Source organism: Dermacentor variabilis, chromosome 1, assembly GCF_050947875.1.
Source record: "Dermacentor variabilis isolate Ectoservices chromosome 1, ASM5094787v1, whole genome shotgun sequence".
Taxonomy (NCBI): Eukaryota; Metazoa; Arthropoda; class Arachnida; order Ixodida; family Ixodidae; genus Dermacentor; species Dermacentor variabilis.
In genome coordinates, this window is record NC_134568.1 from 182819881 (window position 1) to 182843697 (window position 23817).

At 46.7% G+C, this 23817-nt stretch overlaps 1 protein-coding gene across 2 annotated transcripts in view; it reads left to right on the plus strand.

The window, feature by feature from the left end:
* The window catches only part of LOC142588605 (solute carrier family 23 member 1-like), a 139361-nt gene that overhangs the window by 88164 nt on the left and 27380 nt on the right, over window positions 1-23817 (plus strand). For both annotated transcript variants that reach the window (XM_075700446.1, XM_075700440.1), the window contains one exon: window positions 14476-14617. In XM_075700446.1, coding sequence (XP_075556561.1) covers window positions 14476-14617 — 142 coding nt within the window. The remainder of the gene's footprint in view (window positions 1-14475; window positions 14618-23817) is intronic.

Genomic DNA, 23817 nt, shown 5'->3' on the forward strand with positions numbered 1-23817 from the left:
GGAACAATTTCCTTGCAAGTGGTTTTCGTCCGGGAATGACGACGCAAATGTTTGAGACTCTGACGCGTGTGAGAGGCAATTCCTCCCATTTTCCTCTTTTGTTTCCATTTTTCCTGCCTTCCCGACTGAAGTGAAGCACTTTCTTGAGCGGGTGAGCCAGGTCTGTTCGGCTCTTTGGAAAGCACAAAACGCCGAAAGTAGAAACAACAACAATAACATCCCAAATTTTGTATGTATACTGAATTGAACCAGGTCTCCCTCTTCGCATCTCGTTTCTCTCTCTCTCTCTTGCTTCCTTCTTCATGTTTTAAGTTATCATTGTCAACTTCTTTTGTTTTTTGTCTTTTAATTCCTGCTCCCTGGAAGTTGGAAAATGTATTTTGCCACATCGAGATAGAGCCTTTAAAGCTTGGCGGGACCAGCAGGACGATTGCTGCGTCACTTCTGAACGAGCCATCCACGCCTGAAATGACAGCGGTGGAGTGGCATTCATAAGCCTGTTCGTGTTCTTCGTACAGTCGTGTGTCACTCATCTAACGCTCTCCTGAAAAAAATTAAGGACAAAAGAAAGAGAGAAAATATACGCATTGAACAAAATGTGTACCAAGCGCCAAGAAAACTGAACATGGTTGTATCAGGAATTCCCGGAATTTTGCGACACGGAGAAGAAATATTGTGAATGGCAGATGTCGTGAAGAACAATATCGCGGCCGGACGTAGACAGAAAATGGCAAGAATGAAAGCTGCGAAGCCTGCTGAACTTGCTTGTCCTTTGTCGTTATGGTTTCATCGATTTAACCCTTTTCCAGTAGTCGATGCCGCGGTAGAAAGACGGTGTAAGTACGAAAGTTTCTGGCGAAATATATGGACTATTTATCACCCTGAATTCTGACCGACGAAGCAGCGCCAGTGGACACACCTGTGTTCTGCGTAAATAAACAACAAATCACGACATAAAACCTGTATTTAGGCTCGTACGTATTTCTTAAACACAGATACATCGTACTGGAGTAGCGCATGATATTGAACGGCTTCTTTGAATTTCCTAAATTTCTAATGCTTGGCCTATAAAAATTTTGGGACACTGGGTCTTTGCCGGTACGTACGCATTCTTGGTCAATCCCCCGGATAATATATGCGCTACTGCAACAGGCCTTAAGTGTGTTTGCGTATTGTGTTTCTTCTACAGCGAAGCTGTTTATGCGGACCTTGTGCCGTCGTTGTCGGACTTCGCTAAAAAGGTGACACGTTACCTAGTGGGAGAGAGAAAGAAGAGCTGAACAGGGGGAAAGGGGTCTTCTGACCCCTTTCCCCCTGTGAGAATGCTATCTTATACGCGAATTCTATATGGGTGTCACACGGTGCATTTTCGGCGATCGAGCCAGATCGGCATCGAATTTATCGACGATCGATTCCGCCTTGCCGCGACAGAAACAAACGTTATCCTAGCAGATTGCGGTCCAACGAACAGTGCCCAGCGATTGAAACGCGACACCAGGAGCGCGTCGCTGGCGGCACTACTCGCGCCAGCGGCCAGCCGCGTCAATTGTCAAACCAATCCAACCAATCGTGAAAACGATTGCAGCGCCTGCATTTCCAGTGGTGGGCCTTGTGCCCAATACAAGGAGCTATGGATTAGTGTTTCCGCACATTTCATCCCAGCTACAATTATGGAAGACCACGAGTAGTGCGTACTCCCGAGGAAGAAGCTGCCTACCGAGAGCGTCAGCGAGGGGCGGCCACTTCCACGCGAAAAAACAGGCGGAGCAACTTGCATGCGAAAGAAAGCACGGCGAAATACCGACAAAAACCTCACGCGAAATAAAAAGAAAAGAATGCTGAGAGAACCGCAAGAAAAGCACTCCTAAAGCATGCTCACCACGCGAAGCACGTAAAAGCGAAAATGAGGTGATGGAGTGGTGAAAAAAAAAAGATTTACAATATAGACTGCTTGCGAAGTTTGACTTGCATGGTGTAACACTAGGTGTAAGTAACACAGCTTCGCAGTTCGACCACCTTCACGGACTGGAAGGGGCGGTGATCTTTATTTATTATTCTGTTATCGGAAAGAAGAGTAACTATAACGCGCAATTTACAGGTCCCCAAAAATTTGAATATACTTCAAAGGCACAAGAAAAGAAAAAGCTTAGGTAGTGCCAGTAAGCCCAATAAATCTGCATGCTACATGCCTTGCTACTGCTTGAAGACTTCATGGAATGGAGATTATCTGGCGTTACACCCCGCCCCGTGCATGCATCGCACGTGCCTTTCGGAAAATATTTTCCTGCTCAGTGGCTATGGTGTTGGGCTGCTGAGCACGAGGTCGCGGGATCGAATCCCGGCCACGGCGGCCGCATTTCGATGGGGGCGAAATGCGAAAACACCCGTGTGCTTAGATTTAGGTGCACGTTAAAGAACCCCAGGTGGTCAAAATTTCCGGAGTCCTCCACTACGGCGTGCCTCATAATCAGAAAGTGGTTTTGGCACGTAAAACCCCAAATATTATTATTATTATTAAAATATTTTCCTTCGCTTTAAGCTGTCGTAAGCTGGGTGACCATGAAGTAACGAAAGGCGTTTCTGCATTAATACGAGAGCTGACGTTCGTGTATACAAAAGCCTGCAACTAAGTAAGAGCAGTGTAAGAACAATTTAATTTGATGCTAAACGTACGTAATTATCAGCTTTTGGAAGCCACCCTAAGAGTGTTATTGCTAATCCGACCTACTTTGGAAAATATTAAGATGAGCAAAATGGTGTAAAACTACAGCGCCAGAGAAAAAGACGCGGACCTAATAATTTCCGCATTAAAAATAAAAGAAAAGAATAAATGATCAAGTCAAATTCAAAGACAAAGGGAAAAAACGTCAAATTGTGTCATATCCTATGCGGCAGTTTTGTATCCTAGTAAGGCTGAAACCAAAAACTCGTTTCGAAAATTTAATATGTTCGAGTAGTTTAAAAAATTATGCGGTTTTACGTGTCATAACCACGATCTGATTATGAGGCACGCCGTAGTGGGGGACTCCGGAAATGTGGACCACCTGGGGTACTTTAACGTGCACCTAAATCTAAGTACACGGGTGTTTTCGCATTTCAGCCCCATCGAAATGTGGCCGCCGTGGCCGCCATTCACGGCGACATCGTGCTGAGCAGCCCAACACATTAACCATTGGAGTAGTTCTTGCGGTAGCAGCACCAGGCGAAGCCGTCTTATGTTATAGCTATCTGCTTTGTGGTTACCGTCTACATAGGTTACATCTTCGCGCAAACTAGGGAGATTTACTATGACAGAAAACCTTAGAGGTCGGCCTGAACTACTGTGCCGACCTGCTACTCAGCGTGGGGAAGGGGAACAAAAGGAGACGGAGGAAGTGACTATGATGATGATAAATAGAAGAGGCATGAGTAAAAAAATAAAAAAGACGTTTACCGGGAACACTCATTACGGCCGTATGTCCTGTCCACTATCTGTCAAAAATCATACAACGACCTTCAAGGCATCTGTTGCAAATAAAGAAGGTGCGCCGCGCACGAGCGGTGGCCACGGGCACTGCTCGCGCAGTTGCTGACACGAGGACGAAGGAGTCAGACGTCCGGGTCAGGGTCTAATCCCTGTCATTGTTTGCTACATCTGAAGTGGTGCCGAAACGCATCCTGTCGTCTGGCCCTCGAGTTCCGGCAATAGAGCAACTCCGCACCAAGCGCGGCTTCGTCCAGAGGGCCCATCACCGAGGCCATTGCTACAATCGACGCCCTGCCGACGGATGATGCCAGCCCTATGCGCGGCTGCTGCACCAGCACCTCGAGCTTGTTTTAGCATAGCAGGCAGAGCTCATCGAGTTTGACCGCGGCCATCTAAGATACGCTTACTGATGCCGATTTGGAAGCGAACCTTACGACAGCTTTCGAGTATGAACAAAAAGTCAGCTTTGACAAGACAAGCGTGCGTCTCACTACCGAACCGCGGCCGCCTGTCCTGCCCATCTCCATCGAATCCACAGTGAGTCCTACAGCGCAACGTGCCTCGCCAACGCATCCAGCGGCCCCTTCCGTGTCGCGTGGTGTGTCGCCCGCGGCGTCGTTCTCTCGCGGTGCCATCACAAAGCTGCACATCCCGATATATTTTGGAGAGCGGCGCGACTGGTAAGGGTTTTGGGACCAGTACCACGCAAGCATTCACAGCAATGACTCCCTATCCAAGATAGACACATTTAAATGTCTGCTGACGTACGTGTCCGGGTCAGCTAAGACGGCAATTGCAGAAGGCGGCTTCTTCGTCGAAGCACGCTGAAACCTCAGCGGTTACAGAAGACAAGTCCCAGCAAGTGAAACATCTTATGACCTTCCTACGAATTCAAGTCGAGGCGAGAGTGGAAGGCCGTCTCGACCAAGCCAGCTCATATGCAAGCCAGCGGCATCATCACCGTGAATTGCCATATCGGGAGGTAAGCCCACCCACTGCTGCCGCTCAGTCAAATGAAGTAAAATAGCCGTGCACGCCTCGCTGCCTCCTGTGCAGCGCGTCGGACCATACAGTTCAGGAATGCTTCACGCCGCTCAATTGAGAAGAACAACGAGGCTAACTTCCGGCGCGCAGACGTTGCTTCGGCTGCGCCATGCGCAACCACGTCGCTGAAGTGCGTGCCGAAGCGCCAGAACTTTGCAATGCGCCCACTGTGATCAACAACACTTGACATCGCTGTGCAACGTATGTACTCCAAGCCAAAACCGATCAGTCTAGACAACGCGTCTGCGCCGCTCCTGCAACGTGTAAGCGGGATGGAATGCATCAGCACACCACCTCGAGCAACATCCCTGTTTACGAGTAATACTGGGCTCATGCCCATGTTTCTACACATGGGCTGAGCTTGGGCTGTCGCACCAGCAAGGGCAGTTTTGCGGCGGTTCCTTCTAGATACACACAGTCATCGCACTTTCATTCGGCAGGACGTTGCTCGAGCACTTAATTGTCTTGTTCAAGGTGTGGAGCGCCTCAGCCTATTCATTTTCGGGAAAGCGCATCACCCGGTGACCCTTACATGTAACACGCCGTCAGTACAGTACCGTCCGTCACACTCCGGAGTCAGCATAGTACCAACGAGATCACTATAGATTCCCTTGAAGTACAGGAAATCTCTGCGGTAACTAGTCCACCAGCGGATGACGCGATCACAAACCTCGGTCGTGTTCACGCTGATGCAAGCCCTGAAGCAGCTACTTTCCGAGAAAACGGGGTCAGCATTCTCATTGGACCTGATATCTACTGGAACGTTGTAACTGGCCAGATATCTCGATTATCGCCGGAAGTTACTGCAGTGGAAATCCGTTTTGGATGGACGATCAAGGGAACCCTTGACGACTTCTCCCAAGGTACAACTGTACAAAGCGCATCTCTGACCTTTGTTATTGGAGAGCCTCCCAGAGACGATGCGTCATTGAAAGTAGTCAGTTCTTTGAAGTTGCACCTGAATACAATTGGCATACGAGACATTACTGAGGAAGGTAACTAATACAAGTACAAAGCTTTCCTCGTCATGGAAGGTACCGGTACAGTGCCGCAGCTTGTTCATCGTTTACCAAGCTTCCATGCAAGAGTGATCCTGTCCAGAGAACAAGCCGTTACCATGCCTCAGAAGGACGGCAAAAAAGGTAGCAAGGACAAGGAAAACAAGGGAAAGGCAAAGAACACAGGAGCCTTCAAGAGGCACGACAGTGACAAGGTTGCCGATCATGGAAGGCCGCCTAAAGCAGCCGCCACAGACACGCATAAGCAACCTAAGTCCAATAGCCGCGTCACCAAGTCTCCCAAAGGCAAGAATTTTTGACTTCATACAAGGGCGTCCAAGTGTAAAAGACGAGGCTCAAGGCCATTACCAACAATGGGTTCATGCACTCCGGACTGTAATTCAACAAGAAGTACAATCATGACAATATGCAACTATGTCAAGACGCAGGCGTACAAACGCCGTCCTTCCAGATTGAACGCTGGCGCACAACGGTCAACGCTTAATCAAAGCTCAACACAAGCGGAGACACACGTACCGCGCGAATGCTACGTCGAGCCATGAGGGCGCCTGCGATGGAAGGCCACTTGACGCCTTCACATTTTTTGGCAAACAAGCAACATCTCTGCCTGAAGAGTTGGGCGCCACGCTACTCAAATCAACTTTAATTAAACATACATCGACAAGCTTCAACAGACCATCTCTGGAAGCGCTGGTTCAAGGAGTAGTGCTTGCTGTTCTCCACTCTCCACATGAGGCGACACCGAAGCTGCCACCATGACTTAAAGCTGGAGACGTCGTCCTGGTGCACGACGACGATTTGTCGCCTATCCTGTGGGAGCTGGCCCGGCTGACGGAACTGCTTTCTTGTCACGACGGCGTCCCCCGAGCGCGCTGCCTGAAGTTGGCGTCCGCCTCCCAGATAAGATGTCCCGTGCTATAAAGTTCACTTTCGTGAAGCCGGCAGCCTTTAGAATTTTGTCGGCTGCGGGAGTGTGTTGCAAATAAAGAAGAAGAAGGCGCGCCGGGCGCTGCTCGCGCAGTTGCTGCCATATGACGAACGAGTCAGACGTCCGGGTCCGCAGGTCTAATCCGTGTCATTATTTGGTGCAGCCTCTCTAGCGGAGTATTTTGGCCATAGACCTAAAAGAAGGTTTTCAGAAAGCGGCCTGTTGTCAATTCGCGCCGAAGACCCCTCCATTGATTGTCTTTCTCGCAACCATAGTGAACGAGAAGAAAGGGGGTTAACCGAGGGGCCCGATTTTCATTGGTCATATCATAAGAAGCCAACAAACACGTACACCAAGGACAGCATAGGGGATTTTACTTGTACTTAATAAATGAAACAAAGAAACGATGAATTAACGTAAATGAAAGTGGATGAATAAACAACTTGCCGCAGGTGGAGAACGATCCCACAGCCTTCGCCTTTCGCGTGCGATGCTCTACCAATTGAGCTACCAGGGCGCCGTTTCCGCATCCACTTTCTTGGATATTTATGTTTCCTAGTAAAACCCTGGGTGTGTTAGCCAGCGCCACCACTCACAGACCTTGGCGGCGGATGTGGAACATCCGTTCTGCCGCAGGCGTCACGAGAACGTGATATTTTTGAGTGAAGGCAACCGGTCAATAGACCCACACATGTTTCATTACCACACCAACATTGATGCCTTCAGGTAGCATGTGTGGGTTTATTGACCGGTTCATAAAGATGACGGCTGTACATCCATAGGACAGATGCCTTGCTTCCGCAATTGTCTTTAGTCGGCATGCAACGTGGAAGACCTAGGTATGCACGTTTTGCTGACTTTCTTAGGTGCGTAGACAGGAAGGTTGAACGCACGTAAGCACTGCGGAGCTATATCGCAGGTAACCTAAGAATAGTACATGGTACAACTGGAGCATAAATTGTCCAGGCGGGCCCCGTTTCATTCCTTCTACATATCTTGGAACATGCGCAAGTTTGCTATGAGCATCTTCACGTGCTTAGGCCAAGAAAGGACGCGATCGATGATTACACCAAGGAATGTGTAGCGGTTGATCTATCACGGCACCATCGGCGGTAGTCGGATACCGGCTCATTGCCTTGTGGGGGAAAGCACATTTCGCACTTGCCACTTGCAAACCGCGAAGGCTTAAGTACTTGGAAAGAGCAGAAGTAGCACGTTGTAGTCTCGTGCTTAGTTGTGGGCTCTGTGAGACTCCAGAAGCCGAAACACAAGGGCCATCTGCGTACATATTACGGTGCTGACAGCTTCCGGAAATTCTTCTGGAAGCCCAATTAGGGTTGCATTAAACAGCGTCCGGCTAAGTACGGCTCCCTGAGCAACGCGTAGACATATTTGGTGATGAGCGGTCTCCTTATCAGCCGTATTGCTGACCACGATCTCCTAATATTGATGGCAGAGAGCTCCGGCACTCCGACGGTGCGCTACCACTATGGCGTGTGTCCCCATGCACACCGCCGGAGCGAAGCACATCTTGGAGAGCGAGCGTTTCCCATGCGTCCCAGCAAGGCACAATCATCGCCACTCTAAATACGGCAACCTTCATCGGGGTATTTTGATAGGGAACGGGCACTCTATACACTAAATAATGGTCATCTGCCCTAAATAAAACTATAATGTAGGTTGTAAAGTTTACCTAAATCGAAGCAAAGTTTACGAAAGGCCAACAATTTGTAACTGTGGTGCCAGATGTCATGTTGCAGCGGTGGAAATTCACGAAGGACTGAAGCAAGAATGTCCCCTGTCTCCATTGTTGTTCACGCTTTATGTTAAAGACACAGAAGGATGACTGGAAAACTATGAATTAGCGTTTGATTTATCATACATGCATAATCCACAAATGGTGCATCAGAAGGGCCCCAGACTGATGTATGCGGAGGACATAGTGCTATTAAGAGACAATGAAAGAGATTTACAGACTTGCTAATATGTTTAGTCCTCAAAAAAAGGACATAAGTCATCAAAAAGTAAGTGAGGTATACAGAGACAGTAAATTAGATGTCAAGAATGGAAACAAAAAGGATCATGGAGATTTGCAAGAATGACAAGAAAGAAATTAGGAGAGAAACTCTGTATGATAACACAAAGGGCAGTGCCTTGCTATATTGAGGTTGGAGCTTGTTGCCTAAGTGCAATAACATACCGGAACAAATATTTGCGACAAGATGAGGCATGTGCATGCTGTGCATGCTCATCACATCCTACAGGATTGCGAAGGGATTCACTCAGTGAGACCCGTAGGTAACGCACACCTTCCAGAAGCCCTTGGATTTAGTGAATGGAAGCATCAATCAGTCAGCAGTCGAGATCTCAACTTGAAAATCTGTACATCCCTTCGATATTCCAGAAGCAACAAGCTATGTTCGAGAACTTGCGAATAAAATGTGGCATGAAGTTGCATTTGTGTACGCCACTTTTATATACATCTTTGCTGACATGAACATGACAAATTTATCGGAGCGTGCTTTCCGCTCTGTTCCCTTAAAAGGCCTCTACAACACCTTTTGTGAAAAATGCAGAATGCCTTTTGTATTAAAGGGCCTCTCATAGGAAATCTTTTCCAACCAAAAATCTTTTCAACTGCGCTTCCTCTAAGTGGTGATATCGACAATTAAATGCGGCCGCTGCCATATCCCAGCGGTCTTCCTCTCGTTTTCGTCGTTCCTACAGCACTCAAAGCTTTGTCCCGCGCACACGCAGTACAATGTCCGCCATCCTTCGCCCATCAGCCCGCTTATCTTTTTCACCGACATGGCCTCGGGGCACGTTCGGACTAAGCTCTCTGCGAGCGAGCGCGGAGATCCAGTCTTGACATGCCTTGAGGTCATGCGGCGCCATTCTCCGCCATTCCACCAATTTTGACGTGGCAGTGCGCGTGGACAATACAGCGCCAAACATACGCCTTGTATGCAGAATACAAAACTCCATGGACCTGCTTCATTGTCGTACTCCATGACCACTAATGAGTGGCGTCATGTCCATGCTCGATGATGTGATAAAGGAGCTCTCTAGTTTGTAAGCTAGTTGTTTCCGCCTTTGACCACAGTGTAAGGCGGAAAGCATACATTGTAGAGCTACCTTAGTCATTGAAAACATTCCATTTAAAGGGTAATTCCTAAGGAATTACGCCACGTGCGTTGCGAAGAACAGCAAGTTCCGCGGCTATCGATGTCGTATGGCGGGATGTCTTAAACTATGGGAGGTGATTTTCACTAGAAAACATTCTGATACCGCAGACCCGTCCACGGCGCTTGAACCATCAGTGCACATATGTTCATGATAGTTGTATGCCTCGTACAGCAAGAGCAGAGAAAGTTGCTAGAGAGCTGGTGATGAGAGTTGTGCCTTTGTTCGTATTCCTGGTGCTGTCGGGTCAATTTATGGCTGATCCAAGCGCCATGGGGAAACAAAACTCTCGCTGCAGCTGTGTAATCTCATCGAAGGAATACAAGATAAGGCCATAGCCTGCGTCAAAAGATGAACGTGATCACTTATCTGGGAGTGAGAAGAGATGATGGGAAGGAACACGAGCTAGGGGGGGGGGGGGTCTGACGGGTGCTCTAAGCGCTTCCATTACAATGTGAGTTGTGGATTCGTAGTTGTACGCAATTGCAATGGTTCCTGCTGTTGTCACGATGTTAATTCTGTAGGTATTGGTAAGCAACGTCAAGCTGTGTCGCAGATACGCCAGAAATAGCTTCCTGTACAGTCCCATCATCGCGTGCGCTCACGTGCCCCAGGCTTTACCTCGAAGAAACTTGAACAAGTGAGAAATGACCGTCAGTCGTTCTTTTTTTTATGTAGGCCACAAGGAGACTGCAGCAGAGGTCATTCCCGATGGTTGCCCCTAAGAATCTGCGCGTCGTAACATAAGATATATTATGTCCGTCAATAGATATGGCGTACGAAGTCCTTCATTTCCGGCTAAAAAGACCAACGCGCATTTTTTCGGTAGGATCTCAAGGCTTGTTTGATAAGGAACGCCGATATTAAAGTCGCAACTTCCTCGAGCCTTGGACGCGCCTGAGTACGTGTCACACCCGATTCCGAGACAAAGATCTGCTTATGAAGACGGCGTGTAGAAACCCATCCCACTGTCAAGAACAGATGCAGCAGCGAAACTTCGACTGCTTGAGAATGTTGCCACAGTCCTTCTAGAACACACCAAATTTCCAGCACACACGACTGCATTGACTGGACCCCACTGTTCGACATTGTCCTCTATCTGGACGATCCCTACCGGAGGCAACAGTACTTTGCTGACTGTGTGTGGGCTTGGTGTAGCTTTCAGAAAATCCTTTGCTTTCTGCATCGGACATGTTGCTTGTGGCCACTGTGGCAGCGATGGAATATTCTAACATGTTCTCAGCCATTGTCCTCGCTACAGCTCGCACAGGCAAGTTGGTGACCAAATTGGCGCGTCTTAACGACTGGCCGCTTTCCGAGCGGACAATCCTAGAATGCGGTCAATACCATAGAGTTTCCTACAATAATTACTAGAGGGAACTCTGGCACTGCAATCATTCAGCCACTATGGGAACGGTGGGTAGTGCATGGATTTGTCTTACCTTCGCGCTTGTGGATTCAGACGTTTTTGTGGCTTTGTTTATTACGCTTTATATGCCTTAATTCTCGTAAATTTCAGAGCAATCCATACTTTTCGAAGTGCAGAATACGTAACGAACCCGCCCAATCACTACTAAATGCCACAACTAAACTTGTCGAGGTGGCCAAATCAAAACGAGCAAAGCGCATCAAGTCTCTGACTTACCCGCGGTAAATTCATATGTCGCTTGTCAATGCATGCCTCCGTGGCATAATGGTTTCAATATAGGGCTTATGGGCTAGAGGTCCTATGTTCCTGCTGTCCTGCTATCGGACAATTTTCATAATGTTTATTCAGCCACTTATTACACAGTGCTTCATGGAAAAGGACGAGTTTACAAAGCCACGAAGCCGTTTGAAGCCAGAAGGGTGAAGTTTAGCAAAATCCATGTACTTACCATGTTTCCCATTCTGGCTTACCCGACCCCATTGCAGCTCACGTAGACACTAGCGCCCGATTTCTGTCTAAAAATTATTGTATCGAACTATATGGTCTATACAGTCGTCACACCAGAAGTCGGTCAAGGCGCTATTGAAATTTTTACGTTCGAGTGGACTATTACAGGAACTATAATTATCGCAGATGTTCGCCGCGGCCTCTATTTATTCTTTTCGGGCGTTTACTTTATTTCTCCGCTGTTCTTTCCGCCTTTCTTTCTACATTACCCTTCATCCACTGTAGGTTAGCGAATCAGAAGCTTCTCATCCGGTTAACCTCTGCCATCTCATTTCTCTTGTGGATGGCCGTAGCGTCTAAGAAAGATCTCAATCGGCTGTGCGGTCATAGGTGCCTTCAGTTCAGCTGCACATTAGATAAATGGAGCACGTGATTCATACCATCTTGGACATGAATAATTGTAGCCATTCTACACCGCATTGTCTTTGAAAGACACGCTAGCCTTAATATATTGCAGTATATCTACTCATGGCCCAACACCGTAGTTGATATCCATTATTGAAAAGCGGAAAGGTGTACATATGCGCATCGGTGTACGTAGAGGTTTTTAATTCGTTCGCATTTTTTGAGTACTTCACGCACTTTTGGGGGGTTAACTATCTATGTATTTAGGAAAGGTAAAATTCTCATCCACCCGATTATATAACGAAGATACAAAGGAAAACCATACGGGTTTCTCGGAAATAACGCTTCACGGATGAGTAGAAATTCGTCCTGATCCGGGATTCAAACCCACGACAAACGCTTTTCCAGGGCGGTCGCTATATCATCTGAGCTAACCAGGACGCTGTTAGATCGCAGCGCGAGAGCGAATTAATCGACGACTTGAAGCACAGGGACACAGAATATGCGAAATCAGTTCTGCGGAATCCTGCAAGGTAGGGGAAGTATTCATGAAAGGTAAACTTGTCATCCACCCGAGTGTAGCACGTAGCTTCATGCTACACTCGGGTGGATGACAATATTATTTTTCATGAATACTTCTCCACCTTGCGGGATTCCGAACAACTGACTTGTCTCTATCTTTCCACATTTCTGGGTCAGCGGGTAGTCCGTGCTCGAATGGGTAAGCCCATCGGCCTGCCATGCTGAGGGAACATGGTTCGAAACCAACCGTTGGACCAACTTGGGTCACTGAATATTTGGCAATGTGTACAATGTGCCGCTCTTTAACGTATCTCTTTCACGCCGACACGGGTCCCTGTCGATGCGGCACTGGGTACATACCACTGTTCAATGAAACTCTTCCACGCCGACTTGGAGCACTGGGTATGTGCGAGTAGGTGTGTGCCGTTCTTCAATGAACGTCTCTGACGCCAACTTGGGTAAATAGATGTGGGCCACGGGGAATGTGCCACTGGTAATGTGCAGCTCTACGATGACAAAAATTACAAACATCTTTTAAATTAATCCGATACTGGGCGGAATCGAACCCACGACACAAGGGTTCCTTAAGGTCGCAGCCTGCACCACGACGGTTTAGCAGGCTGCGCCACAAATGCACTAGATGCCGCTTTCCAATGAATGTCTTTCACGCCAATGCTATAGCGAGCTGCGCCATGAATGCACTGGAAATGTGCCGCTCTTCCATGAACCGCTCGCCAACTTGAATCACTGAATATGCGTTACTTGGGTCACTGAGCGTGTCCAGAAAGAGGCGCGCGAGAGGAGCCCGGTTGGCACATTGTGCGTTTCTCGTTTCGGAGGCCAGGCGCAGGCTTCGTGGTGGCACCGCTGGATGGCGCCGAGTGTTCATAGGAAAGAAATCAAGAAATCAGGAGAGAAACAATTTATAACTCAAAGGGAAGCTCTTTACTTTTCGAAGCGACGTCAGGATGACTTACAACAAGCACTTAAAAAGCGAGATGCAGCAAGGAAGACGAAGCATGTGTTTGCTGCGGTATAGCAAGGGAAACAATGGAGTATCTTTTATTAGAATGTGAAGATCTCTGCCCAGCGGTCGATTTAGACACCTTTCACCTCCTTGAAGCCTTTGGATTCAGTGACAGCAGGGGAAACGTAAACATTTCAGCAACAGAGATTAGTAAGAGGCGATTGGAAGCTTGGTGGTAAAAAAGTAGGGAAACGACAAACAACAGAGGCGTATCAAAGTTCCTAACAGGGGCTCAGAAAGTTTAGTGACGGTAATTCTTCGCGTGTTTTTTTTTCTTCTCTTTCTTTTCTTTCTTTAGACATAGGTAGGACAATTGGCAATTTATTAACAAGTGCTTGGGGGCGCAAGCCATCGCCCCACTCAGAAGGGGACGCTCATATCATCCATCCATCGGAAGCGTGTGACATGAGTCCCGTTACAGTACACGCCTCATCACTTGTTTAGACGGTGGCGATACGTTGTATCAATATATTATTTCATTGCTAAACGCTTTCTGTCGACAGTTATCGTGAGATCGTCCTGCCTATTTTTTTTATATAATCAGAGGTCAGAAAAACGCAAATGCATGCTGTTGCGTCTCAGTACGGGATCGTTGCGATAAACCAGTTTTGAACTTTGTTTAGATTTTTATTTTAGAAGCTCATCAATATTCTGAAAGAGATGGTTTGCGTGCGCATAAAATTTGGAACCTTTATTTTCTCGATATGTCGCCTTTGTTTTAAGCAGATAAATTGTATTAAAAGCGGAGGCCTTTGGTGGGGTGAGGTGGTGCTGACATGTGCTGATGTTAACTCAGACGTTTAATATGTTCCTACATGGAGTGGGCTTCTGTATCTGCAGCCAGGGTAAATAATGTAAAATAAACACTTCTTCCTTCATTCCTACTACCGGTAGTAGTCGTCAATGGCCTTGGTGGATTCCTGGCCAAAACGCCACCTCGAGTCGCAACAATGTGCAGTTGAACGCAGCATAGCCGCGGTACCTGAACGTAATGTTTTCTCCCAGATTCTGCTGGCGATCGTCATCTCCTGGGGAGCCTGCTACCTTATGACCGAAACGGAGTACCTGCGTCCCGGTGATCCAGCTCGAACTGACATCCGCTCCAGTATCATCGAAAAGAGCCCCTGGATACGAGTACCATACCCAGGTGAGGAATGCGGTTTTTGGTACATTTAATGTGAAGCATTCTTCTACGACCGCAGTCATGTTTTTTTTTTCAGTAAAAGGGTGGGTGGGGTACTTCGCCCTTTTCGTGGGCCGATCCCGGTGATCTCGCAGTCTAAAATGATCTGCCACAGGCGTGGCTGGGTATCCGCACAAGGTATGTGCACTGGGACCACTGGGTATGTGCAATGGGGACACTGGGTATCCTCTACTGTGTTTTAGTTTGCTGTACAAGTACTGAATTTGCTTGCCACTGTGTACAGTGACCCTCACACTTAGCACAAACACGCCTTAGCATCTACTTCCTTCTCCTGCGGATGCATACTGCAGATTTATGTGTGGTGTGCCTTGAATACGCTAGCTAATGCGTCTTCCTTTCAAGGCGTTCGATGTTTGCACCATACAGCCTGTATTCGTTAAAAGTTAGGTAGCTGTAGATCTGCCCTCACTGTTCGGGTTAAGCTTGACCGCCGCTGTACCGTGCGTGAGGCCTCGTCTGTGCGATGCAGTAAACCACCTTCAACTGCAGCTTGATCCCTTTCTCTTCGGTGGCGTCTGCTACGACTGTGACGTGCGCAGCTGCGAGAGAGAGTGTGGGGAGGGAGGCTCCTTAATGAATGTTGGAGACGTTTTCCTAGCCGCATGCCTACCGCGCTACTCCAAATGGGTATGAGAAAAGATGAAATGATAGGCACAGTGTACGTCACAGCTGCAAAACATGCACAAAACAGTACAACAGGTATTCAACAAGCTCGTTGATACCATTGTCTCTGAGGAAGACTAAAAGTGCTTTCGCTGCGCGAGATGAACAGGCAAAGTTAGTCTGTGATTCAATTACGTGTTGCAGCTAAAGGATGACAGTCTTTAATGAATGTTCAGTGCGGACATAAGGGCTGATTTGTCAAGTGTACACAGCCTTCAAGTGCAGATTAAATTCCCTATGCCTTCTCGTGCGTAGCACGCAAGCCACAGTGGCGGTCTCATGCGTTCAGTTTTATATAGGAATTATTTTGTATTTGCGACATTAAGCCGAATGCGGTGCAGATATGCCCAAGTTCTTTTCCACACGCATTCCATGTGGCTGATAAGGCCACGTGGAATGTGCTACTCGCACATTGGATCGTAAGTGCGAATAGGCCCATGCAACTGCTCCGAGTCCGTCCAGACAGCACACTGCGCACTCCGCGCAAAAGAAGACACAAAACCTGCTCCTTCACTAGTTTCGGGCGGTGTACGCTGTCTTTCAGCAAGCCTACAAAATAATGAACGTTCTATGAAGCTACATGCAACACGTGCCAAATGGAACTTGTTATACGCTTTTACAGCGTATTTCTGAGCACCAACATTTGCAATAGGACTGCTGCTATTTCCCATAATCTTACAGGACGCGCAGGATCACGCAGCTGATAAGGCATTTACAGCTGCGTATCCATGATTTGTACTGGCGCGCTTTATTCAATCGTGTTGCACCAAACAATTGCCCAACCAGCCTGACCATTTGAAGGATGCCGGCCAGTCGGTTCAAGATTTCAGTGCATAATGCAGTGATTGGAAATTTTCGTGAATTTCACCCTCGACGTTTTATTAGCTAAGCCGACTGCTCGCTCCGTTGTCTTCATGGACTGAATTTTAAGCGGGAGACACCGCGATCTTGCAGATTTTTAAATTCGAAGCATTTCTTGGCGAACACTCGCCACTTTGACAGTATCTATCTATCTATCTATCTATCTATCTATCTATCTATCTATCTATCTATCTATCTATCTATCTATCTATCTATCTATCTATCTATCTATCTATCTGTCTATCTATCTGTCTGTCTGTCTATTATTATTATTATTATTATTATTATTATTATTATTATTATTATTAGTAGTAGTATTATTATTATTCAAACATACGAGCACACAAACGAAACAGGGAGACAGCAAGCTCACAACTGCCACCGAGAGGGTCACAACGCCTGTCTACTCTTTCGAGAGGAGGGAATGAAAAGGGGAGAAGAGAAAAAAAAAGAAATGGGAAAGAAAATAGGACATAAACAAATCTATCTATTTGTCTATCTAGCCGCCCACATCTTGGTGCTCTCATGGTGGTTTCGTCAACTTGGTAGGTGCCAAAATTGGCATAATATGACAAAAGTGTATGGCGAACATAAATGACAGGTCGTGACATGAATATCATGACATGTCTGTCACGTAGGTCATGAAACAGCCGCCAGCGTTTTGGTGCCGTTTGGTGCTGTGTCATGGCCGTTTCGTTAACTTGGTATGCACCAAAACTGGCATAGTATGACAATAGTTTGTGACGAACATAAATAATCAGTCATGACATGAGTGTCATGATCTGAGAGTAATGTAGGTCATGAAACAGCGCCCTACACCTTGGTAGGAGCCAGAATTGACATAATATGACAAGTCTTTATGACGAACATAAATGACAGGTTATGACATGAATATCATGACATGAGTGTCATGTAAGTCATGAAACAGCCGTCTACGTCTTGGTGCTCTCATGATCGTTTTGTTAAATTGGTATGTACCACAATTGGCATAGTATGCCGAAAGTGTATGACGAACATAAATGATAGGTCGTGATACGAATGTCATCACATGCCTGTCATGTAGGTCATAAAACAGGCGCCTACGTCGTAGTGTTCTCATGGTCGTTTCGTTAACTTGGTAGGCTCCTGGTACACTGCTTCGGATAACATCGATTCCCACTGAGCATGGGATCTGCCGGCTTTTCTTGTGCTTTGCTCGGAGACCGCATAAATGCTAATTGTGTCTGTTCTTGTTTTGCTCATCATCTTGAATTTCCATCTCGTGCCTTCCCCCTGTTTTACCTGTATTAGTATTGAAATGTTGGTTCAAAATATTTACTGTAACAACAGCAAATAAAGTGGTCGTAGTCGTTTGAAGCCCTCAGCAGGTTCACTATGTGATTGTGCTTTACGTCCCGAAACAGCCTAGGAGCTACAAAATACGTCATTTGGAGCGGGCCTTCGTGTTAATTTTGACAGCATGATTTTCATGAACAGGCATTCAATTATCGGTACGTAGGTAGTCGATCTTAAATACGGCCTTAAATCGGAATGCGGCATTTTGTTCAGGAGCAGATCACCACAGCCGCTGAACAACTGGAGTCGGTCAGCCTGTACCGGAAATAGGCGTTAGCACATTTCTATTTATTCACAAGAGCACATTTATGTATATGGCCAACAATTGCCGGTTCTTGTTGTTCCTCGCCTGCAACTCCTTTGTTTTAGACAGCCCTCACGTTTCCCTTATTCCGGACACGACTCTTCGAAACAGATAAAAAGAAAAAAGGTTCGAGTGAATAGGGTAGTCTGGTAATGGCAGCGAGTTTAAGCAGCGTTGACTGAACACATTCCTATGATGGCTCTTACCGTAACGTCTTTGTCAGGCTTCCATGGCTACAATTGCTATAGTTCTTGCGTGTTAACAAGTAATCTTTTTAAAAAAGAATGTAGACTCAAGGTCCGCTGCAGCAAAAGGCGCACGATTTGCGGGCGGGCAACCGTGCTGCAGGTTTGCTTGTCACGCGCCGTCCTGGTGGCGAGCGGCGTCCTGCTGCAGAGCCGCTTCGGTGAAGGTACGAGCATCTTGGTCCGGCTCTGTAATGTCTTGAGCAGCCAGTTGCGACGCAGTCAGCCTCAGGAATGGGAGTGGCAGAGTTGGCCGCGTGCACCGCGAACGCACGAAGGTGTTCTGCTCCATGCTAGCGTGTCTCTCGCCGGACCAATGCGAAATTCTCCCGTTGACATCGTTGCCTTTCTGCGCCACTTGACGCAGCAGTTCCCTTAGTTGCTGCCATCGCAAGCGAAGCATTAGGTGGCTTGTAAATAAACGGTGCCAACATGATGAAACATGTTCAATCTGCAGTCCGTAACCGACAAGGCGTCACAGGCTAATCAGACCCGAAGGACAAATCACGTCCGCAAACTGCATCGTCACCTCGGCAATAGGCCTACACCACCTACACCAGGCTACGCCGCATTGGAGCCTCCGCTATGCTGAGACTACCGAAGCGCTCACTGTCAGCGCTCGTTAGTGTCATGATACAGTACTTCACGTCACCGCTCCTAGATGGAAGCGTCATCCCTATTAAGAGAGAGCATAATTTACGCATTAGCGCCGACGTCACATCTGTTACAGGAAGTTGATGGTCGACCCCGGCATAAAACTATTTCGTGTTAAAGACGCCACTCCAGGCTTGGAGTGGCGTCTGACACCGGCAAAAGATGCCGAGAGCTAGTGGGGCTGTACAAGTCCTGGTACAACCAAATTAGGAAGGCCTATACTAAGCTTCAAAAAAGACACTCCCTCACCAAAACAGGAATTGGCCTCCCTGGTACAGTATTCGGCCACTACCTCCCTGATAATTCTTACAATTAACCCACGGCCCTCAGTTTCCAGCAGCCGCGGAGCACCTGACCAATACGGCGGTCACACCTATAACGCCGCAGAGGGTGCTAAGAATCGCTGGATCCGGACAGGCCGCCAATGGAAACTTACCCTGACAACCTTTAACACCCGAACTGTGACGAGTAAGGCTAGCTTAGCAGGACTCTTTGAGGAATTATCAGATATTGTTCGGGATATAATTGGCCTAAGGGAGGTTAGAACTGCTGAGGCTTATGCAGTGCTGACTAATGACCATGTCCTCTGCAATAGAGGTCTCCCAGATAAGAAGCAATACGGGGTAGGATTCCTAATCCATAAGGACATAGCGGGCAACATTGACGAATTCTACAGCATTAATCAGTGGGTAGCTGTAGTCCTAATCAAACTTAATAAGAGGTATAGATTAAAGGTAGTACAAGCCTACGCTCCAACTTCCAGTCACGATGATCATGAACTAGGTCATACTGATGAACATGTTGAATTAGCGATGAGAAAAGTGCCTACTCAGCATACTGTACTAATGGGCGACTTCAATGCACAAGTGGGGGAAAAGGAGGCTGGTGAACAAGTAATTGGCAACGAAGGCGTCGATTCTAGGAACGCTAGATAAGGAAAAGCCCTAATGAAAAAACCCTAACGGTGAAACAAGAAGTGAAATTGATTTCATACTTTCTGCTGACACCAGCATAGTTAAGTATGTTGAAGTGTTAGGTAGAGTAAAGTGCAGCGATCATAGGTTAGTGAGAGCTAGGATTCACCTCAATTTGAATAGAGAAAGAGTAAAACTGGGCAAGAAGAAACAGTCTAACCTAGATGCAGTAAAAGTAAAAGGAGAAAAATTCAGGCTGGTACTTGCAAACAAATATTCAGCCGTAGAACAGAGAGCTGAAGATGACATAGAGATAATGAACGAAACCTTAACCGGGATGGCTTCAGAGGCAGCAATATAAGTACAAGATAAGGCACCAAGACAACCAGTAGGCAAGCTATCCCAAGTAACAGGAGACCCAATATAGAAACGACAACTCAAGAGATAAATAGAATTCGCGGAACTGTCAAAATTGATCAACAAGGCGAAAATAAGGAATATTTGAAATTATAACGTGAGAAAGACTGAGGAAGCCGTAAAAAATGGACCGAGCATGAAATCAGTGCGAAGAAAACTTGACGTAGGACAAACCAAGATGTGTGCACTGAAAGATAAGCAGGGTAATATCAGCAATTTCGAAGGTATAGTAAAAGCAGCGGAAGAATCCTATACTAACCTGTACCATACCTAGAGGAGTCACGATACCTCCATTCGAAGCCGTAATGAACAGGTTGCAGAGACCCCTTCTATAACTAGCGATGAGGACAGAAGGGCCTTGCAAGACATGAAACGGCGAAAAGCGGTAGGAGAAGATAGAATAGCAGTCAATTTAATGAAAAGTGGAGGGGACCTAATGCTTGAAAAACTGGCGGCTCTCTATACGAAGTGTCTATCGGCGTCAAGGGTGCCAGAAAACTGGAAGGATGCAAATATTATACTAATCCACAAAAATGAGACGTTAAAGAATTGAAAAACTATAGACCTGTTAGCTTACTCCCAGTATTATATAAAATATTCAGCAAGATAATCTCCAATAGAATAATGGCAATACTGGACTTCAGTCAACCAAGGGAACAGGCTGGCTTCAGGAAGGGATGCTCTACAATGGATCACATCCATGTCGTCAATCAGGTAATCAAGAAATCCGCAGAGTACAATCAGCCTCTATATATGGCTTTCATAGATTACGAAAAGGCATTTGATTCAATAGAAGTAGCAGCAGTCATAGAGGAACTACGTAATCAAGGAGTACGGGCCGCTTACGGAAATATTTTAGAAAATATCTACAGCTTCCGCAGCCACCTTAATTCTACACAAGAAAAGCAGGAATATACCTATAAAGAAGGGGGTCAGACAGAGAGGCACAATCTCTTCAATGCTATTCACTGCGTGCTTGGAATAAGTATTCACGCTTTTAAACTGGGAAGGCTTATAGGAGTAAGGATCGACGGCGAATACCTCAGCAACCTTCGGTTTGCAGATGACATTGTTCTGTTCAGCAACACTGGAGACGAGTTGCAATAAATGCTTGAGAGCCTTAACAGATAGAGTGTAAGATTGGGGTTCATTATTAATATGCAGAAGACGAAGATAATCATGAATAGCCGGGCAAGGGAACAAGTGTTCAGGATGGCGAGTCAGCCTCTAGAGTCTGGGAAGGAGTACGTTTAGGTCAATTACTTACAGGGAACCATGAGAAGGGAAGCGCAGTCGAGGGTGGCAGAAGACTAGGTGGGGCGATGAAATTAGGAAATTCGCGGGCGCTAGCTGGAATCGCTTGGCGCAGGACAGGGGCAATTGGAGATCGCAGGGAGAGGCCTTCGTCCTGCAGTGGACATAAATTAGGCTGCTGCTGCTGCTGCTGCTGCTGCTGCTGCTGCTGCTGCTGCTGCTGCTGCTGATGATGATGATGATGATGATGATGATGACAGAGGGGCGATTCGGGCTTCTTGGTCATTTGTTATGAACACTAGACAAGCAGAAGGAAATTTTCATTGCGTTCAATGTGCGTTCCCAGCAGCAGTTTAAGACGTCCCTATAAACAATCTGTGGTTACAAGAACATCGCTAGGATAACTGTACTCTTTTCTTCAAACATTTGAACTGAAAGCATGGTTATAGATGGCAGCAGCAGATGTAGTTCCCTTTTGCCATTTAAACAATTTATTCTTACAGGTAAATATCTATAATAGCCCTTTAACTGGTCGCTCAGCAATATTGTTGACCTCACAAAAGTACCTGCAAGCGCTATATAAAATCAAATGTTAGTCCGTGCCTTTCAATTTACCTTAATATATGTACCTGCTCAACAGTCGTAGTCACAAAAATGTCGGCTGTGAGCAGCAGCAGATGCTTTGGTGGCAAAACTCGAAGACATCGTCGGTACAGTCTTCGCGGACGTGGTGGTCATATTATCGCGAATGCGAATTTTTTTTTATTCGTTTAAGAAAGCTAATAATTTTTGCTCCATTTAGGTGCATCTCAAGAACACACATTTACCTTGTCAAAGCAAGTACCAAACACAAGTTTTGGACCACACATTTCTCTCTAACCAGTTATTCCGCAATATTTTCGACCCGCTGTATCTCACTTGGTTTTCAGAGAAGCCCTTTCATATTTCTTTTGATAGGTATTTGAACAAGATCATGAAGAAATAAAGCAATAAAAACGTGCTAGGTCGTGCCTTTCTCAACATGCTGGTTAAAGGGTCAATAATAATAATAATAATAATAATAATAATAATAATAAGAAGAAGAAGAAGAAGAAGAAGAAGAAGACGAAATGTTTATTCTAAACTTGCCCTCGCATTTTCAGTGAGAGCAAACGAGGTTTCCGTACAATTAAGGCATATTCGTTTCGTCAAGTGTTCAAAGAGGTGTGAGCTATGCCATGCCCTTGTCTCGCAGTACAACGTATGTCGGCGAAACCGAACGTTGCATGAACTATACGCTTACGGTATCTAGGAAGAAAGAGGACAAGTAGCCTACGTTACTGAGCGAGCCTCACGAGCCTGTGCTCGTGAGGCTCGCTTCTCGGGGACAACCATTCTGAGCAGGAGCGATAGCACCCCTTCAAGACCAGCACTGGAAGCCTGTATTATACAAAAGAACAAGGACTGCTGTATAAGTAAGCCATCAATTGTACTGCACACCTCAGAATATGAACTACTGAGCACCCGCCTTTGATGCATGCATGTGTCATTATGTGATATTGCTGTATAGACACTTTTATCCCAGCTGTGGCAGCAGTCCGTTCACGACCTCACGAAACTTCTGATTATGCATTTTTAACAGCCAAGTTATCCAAAGAAAAGTAAGTATTTTGTCCCGTAATTTACTACAGGCATATGTTGATGCGTTCAAATATATAGAACGTGCCCCACGCGTCGAGCTCATGTATGTAGCGTTATAATTGTACTAGCAGTAAAATTCATTTTTCGGACATTCTAGCCCTGTGGTCATGATAGTGCCAGCTGGACAGTTCTGTAGAAGGTGTTTCTACCAAGATATTGAGTAATCATTAAAAATTGCTGCTTTGAAATAAAGGGACAGTTCCTTCGGAGACAGGCCGTCAGTGGTCCATGAGGTGACGGGGTATCGGGCAGCGCGCTGGCTGCCCGCTGCTGGGAAGCAGAACGTCGCCTCGAGGGGCGCGGCTCTGCGCTTGCAGCAGCCTCCAAGTTTCGGGGTTCGCGTGCTCTGATAGCCTAATTTCCTCGTTCCAAAATTGCACGATTAATCGCATTTTTCAATATCCGAAAGTTGATATGGCTTATAAAAGAGCTCACATCAATTTCCAAGTTACGATGAGCCTGCTGAAACTACAAGCTTAAAAGTTAATGAATGCATCTCTAATAATTAGTGACGAATTACAATGTATCACTATGCAACCGCAGTGCGCACAAGAGGCACAATGCAAAGGTTACACACAAGCGCTGTATCGCCGTGTATCACCCGTCCCATCATGATCGCCACCACTAACGGCATGTCGCCGAAGTACTGCAAAACTTTATTGTGGTCCTGCAGGACACGCTTAGCGCGTAGTGGGCACCTCCCACGTAGGGACCGACAGGGAGTACCTGGCGGCCGCTTCGCGGGGCTGCTGGTCGGCGAGTCGTGAGCTTCTGAGGGACTTTTCCCTCTTGTCCGAGGTAGAGTCGGGAAGAGCA